At 46.8% G+C, this 25,235-nt stretch overlaps 2 protein-coding genes across 2 annotated transcripts; both read left to right on the forward strand.

Annotated features, from left to right (window-relative positions):
- Window positions 1-1,032: 1,032 nt before the first annotated feature.
- Window positions 1,033-1,260, forward strand: ColSpa_11970 (uncharacterized protein; the record flags this gene model as incomplete). The annotated part of the gene is made up of 1 exon (XM_049278182.1): window positions 1,033-1,260. One exon carries the CDS (start codon window positions 1,033-1,035, stop codon window positions 1,258-1,260), a length of 228 nt encoding a protein of 75 aa, XP_049134139.1.
- A 3,072-nt stretch (window positions 1,261-4,332) lies between these two features.
- On the forward strand, window positions 4,333-4,881 carry ColSpa_11971 (uncharacterized protein; the record flags this gene model as incomplete). The annotated part of the gene is made up of 1 exon (XM_049278183.1): window positions 4,333-4,881. The coding sequence occupies one exon, from the start codon at window positions 4,333-4,335 to the stop codon at window positions 4,879-4,881; it is 549 nt and encodes a 182-aa protein (XP_049134140.1).
- Between the last annotated feature and the right edge of the window lie 20,354 nt (window positions 4,882-25,235).

The raw sequence follows: 25,235 nt of genomic DNA on the forward strand, positions 1-25,235 counted from the left end.
GGCGTGGCCACGAACTTCTTCGCCAATCACATGCCGTAGAGTGCTCAGCCTGCAGCAACCATGCATGTAGGAAGGGCGTTTCCGCTAACGGCCTTAATTGGTAAGAGCCTAATCTAATCACCATCGGCACCCCGCTTCCCAGGTGAACTGTCAACAGAGCGATGAACAAACAATATACATGAAACCCAACCGTACCCGCGACGGCGTCGATATCTCCATACTCGCTCGCTAGCATTCCTTTTCCGCCGCCCTTCGACAGAAGAAATCCCATCTAAGAATTTGGTTCCACAAAAGAACGAGGCCATGCCGGTCTTTAATCAATACTACTACGAACCTTTGGGGACGGAAGATACACTGCGACTCATTGCTTTAGATCCGGTGGTGGATGAAGGAGAACCGTTGAGTTGCACGATTTTCCAAGGCCGGTGTTCGGCACAGAGAGAAGAATACTCTGCTGTTTCATACACATGGTGCGAGCAAAACCCCTCGCGGACCTTGGAAATCAGGTGCGATGATGACGTCTCGTACGTGAGGATTACCTCCAACGTCGACGCCCTCTTGCGGCGTTTTCGCTCGCGGGCTAAATCCTGTTATTTTTGGATTGACGCCATATGCCTCGATCAGACAAACGAATTGGAGAAAGCCCAGCAAATCCCTCTGATGGGACGAATATATGGAGAGGCAAAAGACGTCTGCATTTGGTTGAGTGCGGAGGACCGCATGACTGCGAAGGTCTTCACACTTTTACGGATACTCAGTCAGCTCCCTGAAATTCAACCGCAGGGGCGCATGGCTGGACGCGTTGTCTTTCACTTGAAAAAAGTCTTCGGTCGTGACGACGCATTGGTTGGATGTAGGTCCCTACACAACTTCTTTTTGCGCTCTTGGTTCTCCCGTCGATGGGTCGTCCAGGAGGCAATCCTCGCCCGCGAGGCAACCGTTCACTGTGGGTGGCATTCCATCCCTCTACTATCCATCTCCTGGGCCGCCACGCGTTTCCTCAGCTTGGACGTGGCTTCTTACCCGATCAACATGGCGACAAACCTGCGCAAGACCACCACCAAGCGCGGGATACTGGAGCTACTGTGGTACTTCCATGAAGCCGAGTGTCGTGACCCTAAAGACCGTATCGCTGCCCTTTTAGGCCTTGTACCGGATGGCAATCGATTTCATCTCGACTACACTGCCCACTGGACGGAATTGTATAGACAGGTTGCTTCATTGGCCTTTGGTCTTAATGACAGCGCCACCAACTTCTAATTACTAATCCATTTATTTGAATTCGGTCCCGTCTCCTATCCAGAAGATACCTCCTATCCGTCATGGGTCCCTGACTGGTCAAAGTCTTAAAGGCGGACCCTACCATTCTTTTCTGACATAAGAAACCCAGATACCCATGAGCGGTATCCTACCTCATCTAAATGGCGGGAAAATTCGACTTTCACATTTAACCGCAGCGTCCTACGGGTCCATTGGCATCCCTCAATCGGCAGGCAACGAGGTTGCCAAGTCAACTACGCAAAGAAATATCACTCATTTTTACTCAATGATAACCGCAGAGCTAAGCGTATAATAGAAGTATTGGATAAGCTCTTCCCCTTCACTTTTAATTGCACACAGCATATTTTTGCCCTCTCTTCTTTGCTAGCGAAAATCAAAGAGTTCCGCCATTCCAGTCGGGACCGAGAAATCGATAATGCATCTTTCAATGAGTACATAATCAAGATCTGTCCAGGCATTTCAGATTCGACAGACGCAGATTCACTTCGCTCCCTTCAGTACTTGGATTCTCTTTTACAGGAATTCTGCCTGTTCCGGCTGGAGCCACTTGAACCATGCGCGAAGATCAATCCATGTCGGGTATACGGCATTGGCCCTAAGACTACGGAAGTTGACGACGTTATGATACCACTCTGGGCCCCAGAATGGAGGCGTGATGGGCAAAGGGCCTCTTGGAGGGGAATGGGATGGGATTTCCGGCTAACCACGATGCTCGCCGTGAAGTACGTTGGAGAGCCGTCCCTTCAGCACGAGAGCAATGTGTTGGACGAAAGGATGCCGGTCCACAAGGGCAAAGTGATTGGTCCAGCGGTTTGTGTTATCTCAGAAGGCGGACGGAACTGCACACGCGACGAGCCAATTGACAAGAGGAAGGAATTTCCTTCGGAAATAGATCAATGGCATTCAATGCGCTTAATATAGATTTTGTGGCAGGCGGTATAGTTTTAGTTGCCTCTGTCAACGACGGGAGGATAATCGAGAAGGCCCAGGCCGCCCTGCCCAGCGCCCCCGGAAAAACTGTCACAATATTGGAGAAGACTGGGTATAAAACGCTGAAGGCGTGGATGAGGTTTATATAGCACGCGACTTTCTAAGATATATTTATTCTCTGGATGAGCAATTTGGCCGGTTACGGTATTTATAAGAGCACGACGAGTGTTGTGCTGCAGGTACAGCATTCGCCCCCAGCTAATCAGGTCATAGATGGAAGCTTGAAAGGATAGCAGATTTCAAAGACCTGGATGCGAAGAAAGTGTAGCTCCGCTGCTTGTAAATGCTTGATGCGTAGCTACTCTTAAGCATTCATTGTGTCGTCAGACTCGTGAGACACTTACGTCTCACGATCTTTCCTCTGCCGCTTCCGAAACTCGCTCGCTAGGCTAGTCCGCTTGCGTTTACATTAGCACCTTGTTGCTATAAACGTTGAAATAGTTGTTGCCAACAAGCTAAGAAGTGTGGTGTGTGGTGTGTGGTGTACGTAGTACCTCAGCCCCATACTCTTCAAAAATAGAACAAAGCAGGCTAAAAGTAGTTCAGCAGTTAACTATTTATAGTCTGCCATCATGTACTAGTATAACTTTGCAAGTTTACTTGCCTTAAAAGTACGCGTCTTATACTGGTCTGCTTTCCTGTACTGGTCTGCTTCCTTATATAGGTATGCTTCCTTATACAGGTACGCTTCCTTATACAGGTACGCTTCCTTATACAGGTACGCTTCCTTATACAGGTACGCTATCACAAATGCTTTCTTAGGGCTTTCTCATATTAGTATGCTTTCTCTTACTGGTCTGCTTTCCCGTACTAGTCTGCTTTCTTATACAGGTACGCTATATCGCACATGCTTTCTTACAACTTTCTTATACTAGTCTGCTTTCTTGTACTAGTCTGCTTCCTTGTATATGTACGCTATCGCATATGCGTTCTTAGTAGGACTTTCTTATACCAATATGCTTTCTCGACTGATTGATTTATTCATAGACTGTCCCAGTCGCCCTCATGGCAGCTACGCAGAGTGCAGCTATAAATGCTAGTATTCTAACCATATTCAAAGAGCTACTAGTTCTAACAGGAGTTATTTTACTACAAACAAGTCGTTCCAGACAGAACTATTATCCCTTTATGTAAACACAGTTTAGGACAAAACAATAATGCTTAGGTTTACTACCGTTAAGCTAGCAGGCCAAAAGGCACAATATTCAGTCAATAGACCAAACCCCAAGTTAACACACAAGCGAATAATAACACGGTTACTTCTTTCTCTACTGACAGTCTCTCTAGGTGTTCTATATCTATATACTTGCTAGGTCTTCTGTGGCCCTCCTCTACTTCTATCAACTACTAAATCACTTGTCTTTACTACGTATATATAAGTATCCCTATATACATGTCAAGTGTCAACTTTCCCAGCTGCATCCTAAGCTTATAAAGGTCCCTACTATGCTTAGAACTCTCCCACGCCATTTACCACTTGTCTTTCATTCTCCGGCGAAGAATGGTTTTTGTGGTCGCTATAAGGGTCCGCTCCGGCAATGATACGGCCTGAGCGCCCGGGTTAGGGCTAAAGTCAGCGGCTTCCTTTGTTGCTAAGTCTGCTACTTTGTTACCTATTAGCTAATCACTTAGTAGTCAGGTCTCCATACCACCACCTACCCACTAATTATTCATCCTGTCTCCAATGATAGTCGAACCGTTAACCTTGTTATATCTTCATCTCCTTTCAATCTCACCACAATAGAGGGTGAACTTGCCAAACTACGTCAGCAGCTGCGAGAAGAACAACACCGACGCAAGGAAGCTGAGGAACTTTTACGATCACAAACACCTTAGGCTTATCTCAAGGCCTGCCACTCGCTCAGTCTCGCCATTCAGGTCATTACCAACTACCCCCTAACTACGTCAGGCAACACGACCAACACAACCAACCTGACCAGTCAAATATTTCCTTAACGTATTATCCTGTGGGATGACTTCGCAACAGCACAAGATAAGGTCTGAGCCATCTCTTGGACCCACAATTCTCTTCCCAACCCCTCCTCCCATCTAGACTATATGATGTCCCTGGTCAGCCTGATCAGCAGCGAAATTAGGCTCCGGAATTACGAACGCGATACTGTCGAAAACCTGGTGCGGAAACTCGTCGACAAGGCGTACAATAACCTACAAATACGAACCGATCTTGGCTTACTGGGAACTATGACGTTCAAGAGCCATACAAACCTCAGCAAGACTAACGACAGCTTATCCAAACACATACATCAAATTTTCATCAAGAAGGACAATAAAGGCCAAACGCCGCCAAACTACAAGTCCCAGCATAGGGCGCAGGGGAAGGGCAATCAGATGGACCAGTTCTGCATACATCGCACCTCTAACGGTCGAAATATTCCTGCCATAGCAATCAAGTCCAAGGCGCCACATAAGCTAAGGCGTAACAAGGTTATCACAGGCCTGGCGTCCGAGATCCAGCCGGAACGCAACGTGATTAACAAAGACGGTAACAGTTTCACGTTTACATCAAATATACTTACTACCGCCATTATCACCCAGCTCTTCTCCTATATGATTAGCACACGCATGTCACAAAGTACCAAAGGCAACTAAACGCCTATCTTCTTAACTGCCTTTGTTCTTTAGCCTATTAGAATAGAGAGTTCCTAACATGGTCCAACTGTATTAATAGAGGCGACTGTTGCAAGCTAATGCACCCCTTGTGTTTTAATACGCCTTTCAAATGTCTTAATATTATATTTTTTCTGGCTAATAGCTATATACTTGTGTTTTTAGGCCTAAGGCTAATAACAGAAAATGAGCGTCAAGTAAAATACACAATATGCTCTTGTTTCCTATAAGGAAGGCGGCTGAGACAGAAGCGTGTTACGATAACGTAGTGCGTGTATTTGTATCTGTAAACGTATTTGGTCCAGCCCTCCCCTTCCTATTCCAGCACACACTCTACTACTTTTACATACTTTTGATTAAGATATTCGACATCACTCAGTATCCTGTAGCGTATATTAATGACTAGACAGTTACGCAGGATCAACCCAAACTCACTGTTCTTAGATATTAACAGATTCTAGGTTTCCCAAGACTTGTATGAGATTACAGTATATACTGTACAGGCAAATTCGATCATCCTATTGCTTGGCGGGTTCCAAAGGCGGGAAGTTTAGCTGGTAGTGTCTGAAAAAATCCCAACTGAGTGTTCCAGATTTCAGGCGCCACATACCCAACTCAAACTCGTTGTAAGCAAACAGTACTGCCAGGTCGAGGATTGTTGGATTATAAGTCTTTGTGTTGACCGTAATGTTTCTATAAGACAGATTTCTGTGCATAAGACACGGCTTCAGGTATCGACCATATGATTAAAGTAGAATAAGAATCTTCTGCACCATCTGGTCAACAAGGTGTTGAAAGCCCAGTTAAGCAGTCAACCATGCCCCATACAAATCTGAGTCAAATTTGCTAAGGTGGCATAGCATGCCTTCAAAAAGGTCACACCAGTTGGAACTCCAATTAGTGACTGGCTATGGGAACATGCCGTAATAGGTAAGTCTCATGAAGCCAAACTGACCAAGGACTAGTGAGACACTGTCTCAGTAGATTGCCGCAATCCGCCTACACAGTTCTACTAGGTGCGGTAATCGCTTGATTATGTTAACATCATTGATAACAAGAAAGCCAAGGAAATCGGGTATAAGGGCACTATCCGCTTCCCTTCTCTCTTTCATGCCGATTAGTCTTTCTCTCTCCTAGTTGTTCTCTCTCCTGGTCGTTCTCTCTCCTGGTCGTTCTCTCTCCTGGTCGTTCTCTCTCCTGGTCGTTCTCTCTCCTGGTCGTTCTCTCTCCTGGTTGTTCTCTCTCCTGGTCGTTCTTTCTCCTGGTCGTTGTACCATAGCGCTGTCTAGCTGATGCAACAAGGTCAATGCCACGTGCTGCCCGGCAAGAGCTTTACTCCCTGTGGTTGACGAGGCTTGCTACAGAGGGTCAGACCAGACAGGTGTGGGGAGAAGTTAGATGTTGCACCTTCACGATATAATAACGCATATCCTCTACAACGGACACGCCAACACATATTATCAATATCCATCCTGTTCATAGGAGGCAAGCGTTGACGATTTTCGAATCTGGCGGTAACACTTGACGTCGATCATTAGCTATTTGTTTACCACATTTAGGACTCCTACATACCTAAAAGAACCCTATCATCAAGCAATACTTTTCCAAAATCAATCAGCATATCAACAAGCAGTTTATTACATAAGTCTCGTCAGCATACTTTCCAGTCGTCGCCAAGCAAGAGTTAAAAATGCGAGGTTTTTATCATCATCCTATCTCCATTATGAACCATATGATTAGCCAGAGTGAATATCGTCACATTCGGTTTGCATTTACAGCACCTAAATTGCGGCGCAGCAAAGAGGGGGTAGAATAAAGACAGCATCAATAACTCATTTTTAATTCCGAATCTCCTATACTATATATACTTCAATTATAAATACAATGTTTACCAACAAAATCAAGCGCCTAGCAGCGCAAGCCAGAGCTTCACGCAAAGTCAGGGAGATTAAAAATCCGCATAGTTTCTTTCGAGTATACAAGCCTGAAAACGGTCAACCATGCGCCGAAATTGTACTTGTCTATGGGCTTAGAGGCACCAGCCAAAACACTTGGACGTGGCCAGACGACCCGCATTGCTTCTGGCCTAGAGAAATGTGCAATCTGGATCCACTTTAGATGGCCAGAGTTTAGACCCATAGTTATCCTGCTAACAGTCTAAAGCGACCTATAACGAAGTCAGTAGCAGATATCAATGATTTTGCTGAAGATTTCCTAAACCATCTTAAGAATGAAGTAAACAAGGTAGTATGATGCTAATACCTCACCCAAAAGTTCCACATGGTTAACCATTGTAGTAGTTACCTATTATCTTCATTGCACATTCTCTTGGAGGCATTGTTGTAAAGAAGGTGAGTTTGCTCTTTATCTGCCTATATTTAAACTAACAATTAGTAGGCCTGTGTTCTTAGGGCAAACAATCAAGAGTATCAGGATATTATCAGTTTAGCCTGTGTAGTGTTTTTCTTAGGAACTCCTCACAAAGGCGCCACAATTACCAACAAGATGATTAGCTGCTTGAAAAAATTTGGCGTGACAGCTGTACTGCACGTCACCCCGTTAAGAAAAGACTCCCCAGAGTTCGAAGAAATTCACAATAACTTCAAACCATTCTCAGAGAGACTCAAGATCATAACCTTCTATAAGTTAGAGAAGATGGATCTTTTCGGGTTAGGTGCCCAGGTAAGTTTTCAGTCTTGCCAATCATACCTCTTTAAGAAGTTACTAAGAGAAATAAGATAGTAGTAGACAAATAGTCATCGATAACACCAGATCTGCCGAACCAAGTCCTGGTACCAATATTCATCAACCATCGTAATATTGCTCGATTTCCGAACATTTCAGACCCTACGCCAAGGAAATTGATCCAGAGAATCCAGAGAAGTATCCGTCAGCACAGGCCCTAGACAAACGACGCTTAGCGGCTAAGTTCAAGGCAAAAATCCGACCTTATCAAGAAGTACCTTGGGGCCAAAAGTGCCCCTGATGCGTTTTCAGTATCGCCTAACAACATTATCAGACCCGGGACTTACAATTAGGTTCTCTTGAACACCGAATTTCAGGCCTTAATCAATGACTTGTCAGTTAAGCCAAGAATACTATGGTTTCATGGCCTCGTAGGCTCAGGCAAATCAGTCTTAGCTTCTTTTATCAGTCACTGGATGAAATCCTTTAGCAAAACATACCTTCACTTCTCCTTTCAAGACAATGACCCGAATAGAAGATCAGTCATCTCACTCTTCAAATCGCTTGCCTTTCAATTGGTCGACAACTCGCGGCAATTCCAGGATCACGTCGCAAGCCTTGCTCGTGCAGCAGAAACGCTGGACGATTACCCTAGTCACTTTGTGTGGAAAAGACTGCTTGTGGCCGCAATTGAGAATCTTGATGATGTCTTTAAGCGACCAGTTTACTGGATCATAGATAGATTAAATATCTACAACGATCCAGAAGCATTGATCAGTGGCCTCGCCAATGAAGCTCTGTCTAGAACGCCAATCAAGGTGATCATATTGAGCCGTCGCACTCAAGCGCTAGCACAACTACTCAACGACAAAACTACTTAAGTCAACATGGAAACAGTCGCAGAGAAACAAAATGCAGTTAGAAAATTTGTTGAAGCCAATATTGGCCACTCAAATCCTCATACACCTCACATTATCAAAACAGCAGATGGAAATTTCTTAGGGGCTTGCTTGCTTGTCAACTATTTCTTTCGTTAGTGTGAGAGCTTTTCACTAGGCATAGCTGTAGATGCAGCTCAGGCAGAGTTCGCAATCCAGTGGAAGGCCCTCATCACTCACAAGGCCTCAATGTGGTCCTTGGAGCAGAGTTTTGTTGCGCGCCAGGCTCTGACATAGATCACCTATGCAAAAGATCCGCTGGAAGTCAAGCAACTTGTTCAGGCTATTGCAGTCTCCACGGCGAAACGCGTTAAGCCACAAGATATTAGGAAGATCTTAGGGCCTTTGGTTACAATTAACGAATACTCCAAAGTAAGGCTATATCATCGTTCGTTACGGCAGTTTCTGTTAACATCAGACAATCCAAATCTCTGTTCCCCCTTTCATTGTTCTCATACAAAGCTCTTAGTAGCCTGTATTTGGGAAATCCTTGGAACAGACACGGAAGCAAAGGGTCTCTCCATGTCCTCTAGGCTCAGCCGTCTGGGTGTTTATGCGACTATATCGTAGCACCATCATCTTCACTTGGTGGATCCAGCCAATCAAGCATTTGATAATGAAGTCCTGTCACTCCTCAAGGAGTTTATGACAGGGCCTGGTATTTCATCTTGGATCTTTCTGCTCTCAGAATTAGAGAAAGTAAATCTTATGGCATCCGCAGCAGACGCTTTGTTGCGTCTTTGGACAAGCTTAGTTAGGCAAGCAAAGAAGTCTGGACTTGATGACATCCTAGGATCCTGGGCAATCGAACTCATACAATTACTAGGAAGATTTGGCAGTCAGCTCACGAGACATCCCAAAATACTATTCAGCGTTATCCCGTCATTCTGCCCCTAGTCTTCTTTGCTATGGGCTCAGATGAGACGAAAACACCGGTCATTCCCTATCTTAGTGCAAGGAATCTCAAACATACACTAGGGCGACATTATTGCACGCCTCACGGTTTCACAAGAACCTGACGCTGTCGTATGTAGTCCTTAATATATCATAGTTTCGTCAGGTTCAACTGATAAGGTCTTTTTAATATTGACTCTTAGATTTATCCACCAAAGAACAATCAAGCACAAGGAAAGCATTCGTATGATGCGCTTCAGCACATCAGGAACGATGCTGGCAACATACAGAAACTGAGCTGTCAAAGTGTAGCATGTTGACAGTGACCGCCCGCCGTGGGTCTTTGCAGTCCCAGCGACACTTCGTCCACTAGATATAACCTTTTGCAGCAATGACCTCGCAATCCTAGTCTGCGCTGAAGATGGTAACATATAGGAATTCTCGATACCAGCTCTAGCAGCGTTAACAGACAAGGCGGTCGCAGTATAGGACTCAGTAGCGATACCGAACCCAATCGATGCAGTTTTAGAGCTGCCCAAATACGTCTCATTCAACTCCAATGGATCCATAATCGCCGTCTCATATCATAACCTACCAATCACATCGTGGCAAATTCCGACAAGTCGTGGTTGCCTGCATCGGTAACGATCTAAGCATTTAGAAATCACACACAATGTTACTCTGTCTCCAGTAACCAAGATCCAATGGTTGTCCAGTTACAGTCTTGTTTTATTTCTCCGGTGTAACGGCTCAGTCTGGACTTAGGACCCAAATTTCCAGACCATCTATCAACTTACAGAGTTCAGCATTATAGACATAAGAGGATATCTAAACTGGCCATTCTTTATTACCAGCGACAATCAGGGAAACCTGAAAGTTAGAAGAGCCAAAGGTACATTACTGGCTTCAAGGACTTCCAGTAGTGGGATACCTATTGACTTTGCTATTTGTCCCAAAGGTCATAAAGTTTATAAGCTTCATTATAGCCGATGCAACGTCTAGACCCCCATGGAGTTGAATCTGCAGACGCTTAACGTAGCTGAGAGGACCACTCTGGCCCTCCACAACAAGTCACGCGTGATAGAGATCAGAAATCAGGAGCAACGAGATTATATCAAGCTTCTCTCCATGAGACCTAAGAATCCCGTATTCTGCGCTGCATATGCGCGGGGAAGGATTTAAGCCATGAACGATTTACTCCAACTAATTGCATCTCGCTCATCACCTAGCTTTATTACCGTCATAAACATAGCATGGGGACATTCTGAGAACTACTTGGCTATCACAAACATAACAAATGTTCTAAGTGTCTTCTTAATCGAGGACAGGACCTTCGTTAAGATTACATCCTTACAGCTCAAAGACATCAATACAACCCAGTTATTATTCAAGCCTAATAACAGCTCACTTTTAGTAGTATTGCAAAAAGGCTTATACGTTTAGGCTTTCAAAGAGGACCACAAGCCTAAAATCCAAGCCAAAATAGACGTATCCAGCTACTAGATCAATCACCCCTTTGATAAGAATTACCTATTTGGATTTTGTCCAACACAAATACTGGTCTTAAAATGGAGCAGTCTGCTGCAAATTGCAGCCTCGAACTTCTGCTGTTCAGAAACACCTACAGCAAACTTATCTACCAATCTCAATATAGAACCCTGAACTGAGACTAGATTCCGTGTCAACAAAGTACACCTATCAACTAATCTTTCACACATCTTCATCTATATTTCGCGCTTTAACGACTCAGGTCGGTCAAGGTTGATTCGCATCGCTATAAACAACATACGTTCTTGTATCTTGGTTCAATCAGACGCCCTTTCAGTGTACCATTACCAAGGACCATTGCTTAATCGACTAGGTCAGTTCCTTAGCACAGTTCACAATTCTAGGGGAACTTCCAATAGTCTTGTGTTCCTCGATCAAAATAGGTGGCTGTGTACATTATCTGATGAGGGAACTGTTCAAGAGCATCTACCTCTGCCGCATAACTAGCTTGATCCTGAGTCTACTAGGTTGGCAATGGTTACCCCGGATGGTGCGGTTATTATCCCAAAAGACGGGAAGATTAGGGTCATTAAAGGGTGCCTTGAGCTGACGTTTCAAGAGAGCGAGTTAATAGCCCGAAAGGGTGAGAGGACCAAGATAGTATTAGATAGTTGCTAAGTCTACGGATACTGCCCTTCCATACCATACATTATATATGCTAATGATATGCCAGAAATAAGACGAAGAGGCTAAGAAGATGCTTTGTATGCATTGGTCAGGCCCATGGTCTACCCCCAGATAACACTCAGCTTACCCTTTTCCCTATCCCATCAACAAAGCTCACAGTTAAAGCTTGGGTTAACTAGCTGTCTTCCTTGAATACATTCAAAAGGCACAGAAAATAATTACTGAGGATACTTGAGTAGATGGCAGCAACTACTACGGCGGCTGGTCAGCAGCCGGGATTTGGTCGGTTTATCCCTGCTGTTAGCGTGTATAGATACATTTAGACAGCCCATTCATGGCCTGGCTAAGCTTGAGAAGCGTATTGCTGCTGCTTCGCAGTGGTTGAAACAACTCCACCGTATCATCGCACGCCGCCAAGGTCACTCCCTGGCAACTTCTGTAGGTCCTCAGGACTAATGAATACAATTCGTTCAGGCTGTGCAGCGGCAGTTAGCACTGACCACACATTTTGTGCCCAAAGCTGCATCAGTAATTCGCTAAGCATTTTGACTGATAATACCGTATATAAACGAGCTTCTCAACAAGGATCTTTATTGGTGTAAAAATGAACGTTCAATTACTATTAACAAGGTTACCGCTTTACAGCTTAGCGTCTTACAGCCGTCTACTGTAGAGCTCAATGGTCACATCACGCAAGATTTAGCCAATCATACACACCCTAAAAAGAAGGTCTGTAGCGGTTTCACGGACAAAATAACGAATTACCAATCGCTACCTATCTCCACTCGCTAGCCCCGTTGTTGCCTGTCTTTCCCTCCTTTATATTACCTTCCACGCTTAGCCCATTTCTCTAATTTCATCTACGCCAGCGTCTCGTTTTCCACTCCTGTCCGCCCTGTCCTGCACGCACGCGTTCACATCAACTGACTAACCTGTCTCCGGCGTCCTAGTCTTTCGACTGCTCTTAACTGCTTACCTGACTCTTTACGCGAGTAGGACTAGAATCCCGTTGGAACCCATCTAAGCCATAATCTTCATATAACGTCTGGCTTAGATCTATTGCCCGTTACCCTGGTCATTCTACTACTCGCACAAAAGCCCCTAATACACCTCGAGTAAGATCAAGATCACGCCAGGACCCGTCTTGTCTACTGCAGCCTATAAAGAACTAAGTCAAATAACAGAAAAGCACAACACTATAAGCACAATAAGTACCCACCTACTTGGTTTCTGTCCGCTACTTTCAATGCGTGGAATTCTAGGAGATTGACTGCAAGTGAATGCGACACGTTATATAGCATGAACTTCCAAGTACCGCCAGTCGACGTCTTTGCCATACATGAAGACCAAGACGGACAACAACACAAATCCATCAACCAAATATTCAAATTTAGCAGCGCATATTTGTCGCCAGAAACAGTCTGTTTCTGTCTTGCCGTCACTATCAAAGATGGCAATTACAACGACACTCTTATCTACCTTCAAATCACACCCAACCATCTTAATTTGCTACGCTTTAAGCTATGCAAAAAAAGGAACAGAAGTCCGTCACACTTAGACAACGTGCGTCAGCGACTAAGCAACAAGGGCAACAAGGGCAACTTAACTTGCCTTTGGTTCCAGCTACGCAGTGGTATTTATGCACAGCTTATTGTACCGAATGATTCCCCTGACTACAGGGCTCTCGTCAGCCTGGCTCAGCATACCTTTGACTTCGTTACATCGGTTATGGCCTCTTCGTCGTTCTCCCTATACCTCCCAGCCAACCAACTGTTAAAGCAGCTGCTCAAAGCTTGCGTCGAGGCTGTTAAGCGCTCTTCGGTGTTGACACAAGAAGAGCTTCGCTCATATCAACGTGCAGTGGATCTGCAGAGGTTATACCATGGCAAAGGTGACAAAGTGCTCGCCACCGGGGTTTATGATGGTAGCTCTTGGCCAGAGACCGATTCATGTGCCACAACAGTGGACTTCAACACTATCCCGCGTCATCAGGGCCCACCCCTACTGTACAGTGAATGCATTAACGGAGAGGAGAAACCCAGGGCAATCTCAGATGCAGGCAAGTTTGTCGAAAGCTCCCTTGTTAATTGTGCACTACTGGAGTACAACGAGACCGAACAGTCGCATAATATGTCGGTTACTTCCAAACGCGTACAGCAAAATGGGAATGAGGACGTTCTCCTACACCCAAGCTCCAAAAGAGTACTTTCACACAGTTCATTTACCACAATACCTAAGACAGCTTTGACAAGAAATGCTCAAGGCCTTCAAGTAAAGCCAAGATCTGAATTTGATGATGCGGATAACGATAGTAATATGCTGCTATGTAACTTGATGCGTCAGCTTGAACAGTAAGAACAACAAATAAAACAATTACAGCAAGAACAACAAGACAAGCAGCTACAGCAAGAATATCAGATCAAGCAACTACAAGGTAAAGTTAAAAAACTCTGGAGGCAGAATGTAGACCTCAAGGGACGTTATAGTAAGGTAGAGGATATTTGTGATAATTTGGATCATCAACAAGGTCTAGCCAAGGAGGACTTGGAGAACCTAGAAGTTTATATTGGTGAGCTGGAAGAGTTTTGCGACAAGCTTGAGAAGCAAATGCCAAATATCCTGGACAAATTAGAGGACTTGATAAGAGACAAAATGAGCGACATGTTGAAAGAACACATGGGCGACTTGGTGAAAGGACATGTGAGTGACTTGGTTAGCGAGTATATGGACAAAGGTGGTAAAGGGAATCTGACTGGGCCGTTGAGAGAGTATATGCGTAAGAATGTCACGACTCAGATCACCAAGATAAAGGCGAAAATATATAAGGCTCTACAAGGGTAAATAATACTACTGTTCGGGTATATACATAAGTATAACATTGGTTTTAGTGTTTTGTGCTGGCAAGTCTACTAATTAGCTGCTGTATCCAAGTAATTAGAGTAAGCAGGTAATAACATGGGATTCTGTCACAGGCGCTTCCGTGCAGACTAATAAGTCAAGGCGAGGCGCAACACATGTGCGACTCCTTTGTTCCCCAACGATACCGTGTGTAACGGGCGAAAAGTGCCTGTGGCTGGATGTAAGATCAAGGGACCAAGTACAGGACGCGATGAGGCTCACAGGGGCTTATCTGACGGACGCTTCGTCTGACCCAATGAACAGGGAAAGAAGGTCTGACATGGCACGGCCAAGTTGGTCAGCTAGTACTTACGGTAGCCTGCCCTGTGGCGACTTACCATTGGACCTTGTGCCAGGTTGGTGTCCTTTCCTTTTGTTTGCGCTATGTCTTGTGTGTGTCTAGACCTAATCCTCTGAGTCACCATGATCTATTCACCACATTACACTTCTGACGCTAGTTTTGCCCTATCTATCACGGTGCGTAGAAGCGCTCTCTCCATAGTCCGACCTGGACCAGGAAACGCTTGGTTAGACAGCCGCTCTTATGTAGTATTCAGGTCAGTTAGCACCAGGGACTTCGGATAGTGAGTGATTATCTCCGAGCCGCTTATCCAGGCGGCTCCACTATTACGGCCGTCATACGTGTGACAGTAACCGGTCCCCAGAGCGTTCTCGGATAGCCTCGCGCTCAACACTCCCGCTTCTGACAGCAACGGGCACTCTTGGAGGTCTTCAATGCCTACGATCCCACTTTTGCCAACCCCCCCCCCCCCCCCCACAAATATCCTTCCTGCCCCGTAGGTCGCCCGGTATGCACGGGCTACAACAGTCCCGTGTTGGTGTTGTGGCCCGTGCAAGACAGTAGTTGGATTTATTCTGGCCAAGTGGTTCAATAAAATCCTCCCGTGGCCAGTGACAGCATTAGCCACAACCCTGACAGCGACACCAGCCACGGCAGAGTTGCGTGGCTTGACGTGCCGTAATAGCCTCATTGGTATACGAAAACCAAAGGGGTTTTTTTCGGCATGGGCCCGCCGGGGAACAGCTCCGTCGAAAGACACCAACCTAAGCAGGATTACTTCTGCATGGTACTGCTGTTGAAGTGTGGCCCACCTGATTACATCTGAAAGAGGCCAACCTGCAACCCAAAAGCCAGAATAGGCTATATTTCATCATTCGGACTGTCACGCATGGGCCACAACCCCTCTGCAGTGGGAGTGGTAACCCGTGCACCACAAGCTAGGGTAACAGCAGTGGCAGGAACAACTATGTAGTGGTGGATACATAAGGGCTAAGCGAGATATGAAGAAACCGGAGTTAGAGGGATCATGCACATAAACGATAGTTGCCCTTGCTGGGGCGTAATAGAATTAATCAGTTAGTCGTCACTTATGTAGTATAGCTGTGAATAGAAAAAAGCATTATTAGTTAACTATTAATATTTCAAGTGGTTTTCCGTTGGTATAGCTGAGCCAGATGCCTTCTGCATCCGGGGCTTAGCGCCGGGGCCGACCATACATGTGTATTCACCAAAGATCCATGATAGATAGAGTAGGCCCTCGGGGAGGTTCCAGAGTTAGAATAGCCTTTAGGAACCTCTGGGTTCTAGAATTGAACAAGGTGTTTAATAAGCAGGGATTACTTTTAGGCGTTCTAGAAGTAATGGTGTATGTCCGTAAATGTTCTAGGAACAGTGCTGGCATTACTGTATGACGGTGAAGTAAATTGTTTCTAGAAAGGAGAGGCATTTGACAAGCAAGTAGGTAGATAGGGTTTGGCAACTGGGACTGATTGTCTTGGCAGACTTTTTAGCAGTGGTGCATTTTCTCATACATATACTCTTTCTTATAACAATACACTTGCTCTTAATAGTACGCTTTCTCGTAACAGTACACTTCGTTTCTATGCTTCATCTGCCAGGATTTTCCGTACTGTCCCATGTTCTCATAGCAGTACGCTTTTTATTCAACTGCTAGTAGAATAGATATGGAATATCTATTGAACATCTCACTCTTAAGCGTTCAGCGTGTCATCAGACTCTCAAAACCCTTATTTCCCCTCCCAAGTACTCCTTTGCCTTTTTGGGAACTTGCTTGCTTGGCTAGTTTGCTTGCGTTTACCGTGAGAAGTTGTTGCGATGGATGTGTAAATCGCTTGAGCAGGACTAGTGTTCTGAGACAGCTTGGCTTCGATTTGGGCGAGTAAAGCGCGAATCGCAGCCAGTTCCTGAACCATACATCGATCTCCAGTAGCGGCAACAGCAGCATCAGTTGGGCCACAATCTCTTCCGTGGTTGCTGGCTGTTCTAGCCACAGAGGTATCTTTGTTGGCATCAGCAAAGTCATCGGCAACAAAAGCACTGTCTTTGCTGATGCTATCTTTGCTGTCACTGACGTCTTCAGCGTCGGCATCCCCAGCGCCTTCGTCGTTGGCTTCCCCGCCGCTAGCCCGGCTATTGTCGTGATCGAAGTCGTTTGTTTCGCCTATGCCTTCTTCTGAGTCGTCATTGCTGCTAATTACGATAGCATTGTCGCCAGGAACTGGGTAGCTTGCTGGAGTCGAATTGTGGAATGGCATTATTCAGGAGTATGTGTGGATGAAGAGCGAGACTGAGAGCTGGCAGCTGCAAGGGTGATAGTTGCCATTTATATACTATTTAGCTCGGGGAGACTATCTCTCCGAGTTCTTGATCCAAGGTATCAGCCCCTTGAAGCCACACCTATCATGCATGAAGCGGACATCGAAAGGGATCCATTGCCGCGGTCAAAAGGCGCAGCCAACCAACGAACCTCGGACAACCCAGCGATCATGCATAACGCGCCATCTTGGTCACATGGGTAGCAGCCTCTGTCCCTGCTATAGGCGGCCTCTGTATCTCCTTATGCTATTGTTTCTCTCCTTACCTCGTCGTGGCTGGACTCGGTCAGCTCGCTTAGCCCCTTTCGATTTCCAGCTGTGGTAGCTGGTGCTTTGTGACAAGGGTTCTTTCTGCTTAGCCATTATGCTCAGTTTGATGCTGACAGATTCCGTGAGAGTCGGTAGAGTGAACTTCATATTGACAGGTCCATCTCTGCCGGTACGGTCAAAGAGGCCTTCAAAGCTCATTCAATACCTATCCATAGACACAACAACCTGGTATGGTGTCCTAGGTAACAGATTTTCCTTATTGCTTCTATAAAAGGAAGAGCCATCTCCTTCACTTTGTAAGTCGTTTAAGGGCATCTTCCGTTACGATTTTAGGCTAGAGCACCAAGTAGGCATAGTATCGCTATCTTCGTAAATACCGTCATTAAACTTGTAGCCCGTCTCAAGGGGATTTTTATGCAGCCAGCTGTTATAATAAGAGTTCTAGTAGTGCAAGGGTGGTCCAGGAGTCTGATCTTGGGAGTCCGACCCCTGAGGGTCAGCAAGAGACCTAGGGCCTTCCAAATCTAAGCAGGCAGCGTTAAGAAGTACCCCCAAAGCATCAATATGACTTGTCTATCCATGGGCACTCGACGAGCATTCTGATGGTCTTTCTGAGGTTTTCGAGCCATCTGCCTGACTCGTCTGAGAAGAGATTGCCATCATGGCTGGCAATGGAGAGCGAGTGATACCGAGGATACCGCCATAGGTATGGTTAAGGGGGGAATGTTGCCTCCTTATCTTCCTACTGACAGCCCATGGCCCATCAAATATTTGTCATTGGTGTCTAAGGCAGTAGCCTAACAAGTCCTTGCGTTCAATACTGCAGTATACGTTACGACATCTTGCCTGCTTACATCAAAGTACCATAATAGTAAGCCCCCTGGTCTACTGTTACGCCTTTAACATATAGCCCCTTTTCATGGAGGTATGTCTGCCTTGTTAACTCATACACATTTTCCTTTTTCTAGGGTTGTGTCCACTTTGTATGCTCTATTAGGCGTCGAACTCTCATTGTATTACCTTAGCTGATACGCGACAACTTGTCATAGTCCAGACTTACAGTCAAAACCTAGTCACTAAGCCGGTCCATCCCTGAAGTAGTGTATACCGCAAACCAAGCCCCACGCCCAGTACGATAGACAGACAGTGGGCGCTGGTCCAACTACCGCCCAACCCCCTCCATCTCGAATCAGCCGGTCAGCCCGACAAGACACCACGGAGGGTTAGCTAACACCCCCCCTCACAGCACGAGGCCGGATGTCTCCTCACTGCTTCTAGTAATTTAACTTCATGCGGAAAGCCCAACGGAGGGCTGAGTAGTACAGGACCTGTTAATACTAGCATCACGAAATTTTGACCCGTCCTCTCTGTGTCTGTATGCCCCTGGACCGACCGCCACGGATGTAATGTATCGCATACGAGATGGTAACACCCAGCTCATCATTCCTCTCAGACAAGGGGTCCTACCAAGGCTCTCATATCACTCCTTAAGCAGTAGCAAGAAAACCATGCTCATTTTACAACCGCTATCCACACACTCCTTCCTGTCGGTGTTTAGGCCTCACTGGTAGGAATTATATCACGAGCTTGCGATTCTCAGACTTCACTATATAGATGATCCAGCATACTCGCCTTAAAATATACTTATATTCCTCTATTATGATTAGTTTTCAGATCATCTAGAGCAACATTAGACTAAAGTCCTGCGCTCCACACTTTCACAACCAGAAACTAGTTCCTGGTCAGAGCAGAGGTTTAACAACAATACATTTATCGTCAATGTCGTTCTCTTGAACTTCAAGGTCAACCATAGTGACAAATTGCGCATTTCCTGAATCATCTAAGTGCAAGTTAAAACTTGAGTTCAAAGCTGAACTAGGGCTGTCTGTGTATAGCAAGTAGTATTAATGTGAATTGCAACACAGTTAGTTGGGTTGTAAGTGAAAAAGAGAGGTATTGCTAATCGGAAGCGGGACGCAGACGCCTATGTAACTGCCTGATTGGACTACATTAGCAGTATTGGTTCTATTGTTAACTTTCGAGGCTATGTCTCCATTGCTGGGTAAGCTCAATTCTGCTCTAATAGTTTTGTCTATTAGACTACTACTCAGACTGAAGTCTTTGTCAGTGTAATATGGAATTAGCTGTGCAACATGTGCAACCCATTTGGTAGCCGGTCTTTGGAAGGCCTAGGACAGCACAGGAGCCACGGTGGGATCGTCTAGTAGGAAAATTATAATCTGATCATGTTCTGTGATATGTTCGATATTAATTGAACAGGTTATAGGTGAGCCGTAGCCAGCGAAGGGAGTTTGGGTGACTTTGCCGACAGCCTAGCCCAAGGGACCTATTCATACAACCACTTCACTAGCAGTTCGAGCAAAGTAGGCCGATATAAAACACCGATTCCCTTTAGGGAATAGGACCTAAGCCAGCTAGGCAAAGGGCTGCCATGGAGATATGAATCTTACTTGTCTGTTTCTCGTCAGACCTATACTTAAAGACATAAGGGCGTCCTTACAGTTACCAATAATCAGTTTTAAGCTTCTAAACATAGTTACACATAGGATATATAGAGTAGCGAATTATTTCTGCCTGAGCATTCGTCATTTCCGGTTGCATCAGATACATAGCAACTTGGCCTGTTCCGCCTATTATGCCATGCTGCGTGATGTACAAAACTTGCTGTTCTTTGCCTTCCGTAGTTATAAGGGTTCTATTGGGTTACCGTAATACTACTCAGGCAGTCCTGTAGAGAAGAATAGCAGATAGACACATGTTAGGTTTTGCAAAAGAGTAAGTGACTAAAAGATATTGTCAATATAGGTTTGAATAAGAGCGTTCAGGATGCCACAAGGTTCAACGTCAAGCATTGAGGGCATATTTATACAGTCTAGGTCCATGCTTAAGAGGTACGAACGGAGTCGGTTTGCCATTGATGCACAATACATGGCTACAACTTCCTTGCATCTGAGAGCCAAGGGAGCGAGGTACAATGTAGCCAAGACAGGACTAGGATCGCTAGCCCACGATCCTTATCAAGGGACTAGGTTCATCAGGAGAACGTGCTTTAGCCGGGTACATAAAAGATATGTATTTAGCGGGACGTGCATAGTGACTGACCTCAGGAAAAACGCTTTATCCAAAAGAACAAAGCTTTCTTTATTGCCCGACGTCAATACCCAACACATACATCTCTTAACACACCTAATTTACTCACCACACAGTATTACTCATGGAGAAAGAAATAGCTTGTTCACGTTGCCCACACGCCTAAGAAGAACAGTTCCGTGGTCGCATTCGGTGTGGCCATAACCTGTGCAGGGGCTACGACGCCCCTCTCCTACTCCACCCCCTCCCGTTCTACAGTGGGTCTAGATAAGTCCAGGGACTTGCTCCAGAGCAGAACCTGAATTCATGTTCCGCATAGTCGCTTACTACTTAAGATAACCAGTCGGCGGTACCCGCACGTTAACGCTGTTGTTCCCGAACATGTTTTCTTGTTCTGGATGGAAAGGAAGCCGCGATGCATCTGTCTACGAGAATAATACAGAAATCCAACCCCACAGAATGGAGCCAGACCGGCGCCTGCCACTTTCGGCCATGCCAACAGAAGACATTCTGGTTGAATGAATGAGGGGTAGAACGTGAGGCTATATACAAACGTGATTGTCCTGGCTGGCTAGGCAAGCCTGCGCGAAATGGGTGAAGTGGTGATGTCCGACACCATTTTCCTCGTTAACATCCGGTCATTGTCAGCGGCGCCTGCTGGCATTCTCTGTGCCTAGCACTACTTTCATCTAGCAGCAACAAGACGCAGCAGAGGCTGCGGTGGAACAACCGAAGCTACGGACTCCACCGAACCTAGCATTCTTCGTCTTATGTTGCGCCGCGGGCAGCAGACGATTTACTGAGTTGGTAATTGCTTGACCTACCAAAGAACACAATTTCTTATTTCCTGAATTTCAGGTTCTGTGCCACAGCGTCGTATCTCACTTATACAAAGTCATTGCCTAAAGCAACAATAGGCAACAAGCAAGAACAACGAAACACGTCCCAGGCCACTATCATAGTCTGTGTTTTGTCCTAGAACAAGAGTTTGTGTTCTTATATAGATGCTATATAGGAATACGCAGCTTAAAGATGGCTAATCATTTTGGTTACTCCTTCAGCGATCGCATTGGTCTGTCAGTATAGGTCTCCACATATTTGACCGGCTACCGAAGTGGCCCAGGCTTTGGTCCAGGTTTAGGGTCATAATATGCATGAAAATTTCGACTGGTTGAATCTTCAACCTCACTTGATAATCCAGCAACCAGATTCATATGCTGTAATACATTGTTGTCTAGTGACTTGGTCAGTAGCTCCCCAAATTCGAGTGGGAGCTAGGATCCATCTATATACCATCTGTATTAAACATCCCTTCTTCAGGGTGGAGGCTTCTAATTTTCTGAGTAGGCTATTGATGGTATAGATGGTGCCTTGATGATGATGATGATGATGATATATTTAACGTCCAGAGTAAAAAGGGACGTGCCGGGCGATGCCGACATGGTCTATGCTAATCTATACTATTTTACAGGCTGCCGTCTTCACCTAACGTTCCTGTTCAATGAGTCGGGCAGATTTCAGAAAAGAAATTGGTTGCCTCCATCCATTCGCACAGAAGAGAGGCTCCCTGCGTAGAACCTAGCAGAAAATCTATGCTTGCTTTCGCCATATGTCGGCGAAGATGGGCTGGGGTGGCTTTCCGGCCACGCTTGCAGAAGTAGAAATGCACTGGGGTTTTGCGTCTACCACAACTGCAGTCGAGCAGTGCGTCCTTATGGGCAAACCTCTCGTGGTATGCTGCGAAGTCTCCGTGATGCGATCTTGATGCATACAGCCTTCCCAGCAGGTGTCGAGGAAGGCGAAGCTCGGGGGGCTTGGGATGGGGGACTATCCCAAGGTCGGCATACTGCCGAGGGCAGAGTGATGGCCATCTTCTGTCGAAAGTTTGGAAAGCGACCGCTTTAGACTGCCGTTTCAAGTGCGCCAATGTAGGCCGTGGATGTGATTCTGGGGTTTGTTTGCAGGCCTCCTTGGCCAGAGAGTCCGCTTCCTCGTTTCCTGGTATTCCCGCGTGTCCAGGGCACCACCATATGTATACCCTGCCGGGCATCGTCCAGCTTGTCCGTTCTCTCTGTTTCCAAGAGCAGGAGAGCCCACTAAAGGCCCTAAATCTAGTCTGGCTGCTTCCTGCGCTCCGAGCAACGAGCCTAGCCGCGACTGCGAGGTTGTCGAGGCAGATATGAACATTGTCTGCCATCCGTGCCGTGGGAGACCTTACGGCTTCCAGCAGGCCCTGAAGAGCGGCTTGCGCCTCTGCGTCAAAGACCTCCGTTTGGTGGCCGAGCGGTTCGGATCCCCGGAAGATCTGTCGTGTGGCCTGGTATCCTACCCAGCCAGCCCCGGCGGAGGTTCTGCTTCCGTCTGTCGTTTGGGAACCGTCGGTATAGACAACAATATCCCGCTTTGAGAACTTTCCCAGTCTGTCTGTAAATTCGAGGGCTAGTTCTTCCTTGGCCTTCCCAGGGTCGTATCCGACTCTCCGGAGGACTTTGTGCCAGTCCGCTAAGCACTCCCAAGGTGGTAGTTCCAGCGGGTCTATGTATTCAGCATTGCCATCTGCAAGCCATGCCATTCGTCGTAGCCTAGAGTCTGGTCCTGGCCTGTCTCCGAGCCTCTTCCGGAGGGGATGTCGTTCGTCAAGGCGATGGACCCTTACAGAGGCTTTGTAGAGCTTCGCGTCTAATATCACCTCTGCCGGCGGCAGGGCAGCTTCGCGCTGTAGGATCGGTACAGGCGTCGTTCTATACACTGGGAGTACAGATCTGATGGCCTTGGCTTGCATAGTGTCAAGTTGGTGAAGCAGACCGTTGACCCCGTTCGACACAGTGTGTCCATTCTTGACCCGGTTCCTGCCGGGCCACCATGCCTCCGATGCGTAATACTGAATAGGTGATACGCAAGAGGTAATAGCACGACAAAGGAGGTGCGCCGGCGCGCCCCAGACGGTGTTCCCTAGTCCTCGCAGTCCGTTGACTACCCGGCATGCTTTGGCGCAGAGGTCTCTCACATGGTTCTTGAATGAGAGCCTTCGGTCGAAGTGGACGCCAAGCCATCGCAGAGAGGAACCTTGGTCAACAGCATGAACTGTATGCTGCCGCCCGTCCAACATTGTGATAGATATTGGCGGGTTTCCATCTTTGCGTCTCTTGGTGAAATGGATGAGTTCCAACTTGTCGAGATCGAACGTGATACCCTCCGACGCGCCCCATCCCAGGGCTTCTTGCCATTCTTTAGCTAGTAGGGCACAGTTGTCTTCTAGAGAGGTTGAGGATGCCAGGATGGCGATGTCGTCGGCATAGCCAAACCGAGACCGCTTCCTTCCGGGACGCGCAGTGCCCAGCTTGAATAGAGGTTCGATGTAGAGCATGAAGAGGATGGGAGACACGGGTGAGCCCTGTGGTAACCCACACTCGAGGTCGAAGACGTCTCCCATCTCCCCGTCCAACCTAATTCTTGCTCTTCTCCCGATGACAAAGCTCGAAACCCATTTGACGAGGTTCTCCGGCCATCCTTGTTGGCGGAGGCGATGGACCAGCCTCCCTGGCAGCACGGCGTCGAAAGCCCCTTTCACGTCAAGTGTGAGCATGGAGGTGACAAGACCCCTCTGCCAGGCGCACTCGATATCGTGGATGGCAGCACCAGTGAGATCGCTACACGAGCGAAGAGGGAGGGCGCCGAACTGTTGGTCGTGCAGTATCCGGTGCTTGACTGTGATCCAGGCAAGCCTCCTTGCTACAAGTCTCTCCAAGCCTTTTCCAAGTACGGACAAGAGCGCAATTGGTCTATAAGAGCGCGGGAGCGCCCTGTCTCTCTTGCCCGGCTTAGGCAAGATGACTAGGATTGCTTCTTTGAAACAGGTGGGATGCCAGCCCTCGCGTATGCATCCGCTGTAGAGCGAGAAGACAATGTCCTCAATGACCGGCCATGCGGTCTTGAGAACGGCCGTCGTGATTCCATCGGACCCAGGGGTAGTGCTTCCCGCAGAGAGGACTGAAGTACGTATCTCGTCCTTTGTGATCTGTGGGAAAGGAAGTTTGGCCTGCGGGTGGGGTACTAGGGTCTCTGCTGGTATGTCCGCAGAGATGGCAGCATTTCTGAGAAGAACGCGGGCAAACAAGTCGCGCTTCTCTTTCGGTTGTGAGACGAGAGTGGATGGGTTGTCCTCATCTCGGAGTGGTGGGGTCTGGAAGGATCCTGTGGCTTTGTGCCACCCGACCATTTCAAATACGTCTTTGCCTGTGGAGGCTGCGGCGATCTTTTCTCTCCAGTAGGTGTCCTTGGAACGGCGAAGCTCACGGAGAAAGTCCTGTTTAAGGATGTCCTCCTCCTCTCGCTCCCATTGACAGTCTATTCCCAAAGCGCGGAGTCTCGCGACGGTTCCTCTTTTAGTCGTATAGGCGTGGTGTTTGCGCGTACAGGTTTCGTTCCAGTATGGCCTCCCTGGTCCTCTGCCAAGCGTGCGCCTTGTAGAAGCCGTAAGCGCTTCTCCAAGACAATCTGTGAGCTGCTGCGCTAGGAGGTCCAACGCCTGTGGATCTCTTGCGTTGCTTGCAGTATGGCGCAGAGGTTGCATGTTTCGCCTAAGAACGTCGAGGAAGAGCTTCTCATCCATCGTGTCGAGCCGGAACTTTCCCGCAGTTGGGCTGGGTATATCGGTTAGGGCCAAGGGGACCCGGGTAAGCAGAGATTCGTGATCAGACGTTGTGTGTAGGGACGTTTCTATGCTGG

Source organism: Colletotrichum spaethianum (genome assembly GCF_022836535.1).
Source record: "Colletotrichum spaethianum MAFF 239500 DNA, contig54, whole genome shotgun sequence".
Taxonomy (NCBI): domain Eukaryota; kingdom Fungi; phylum Ascomycota; class Sordariomycetes; order Glomerellales; family Glomerellaceae; genus Colletotrichum; species Colletotrichum spaethianum.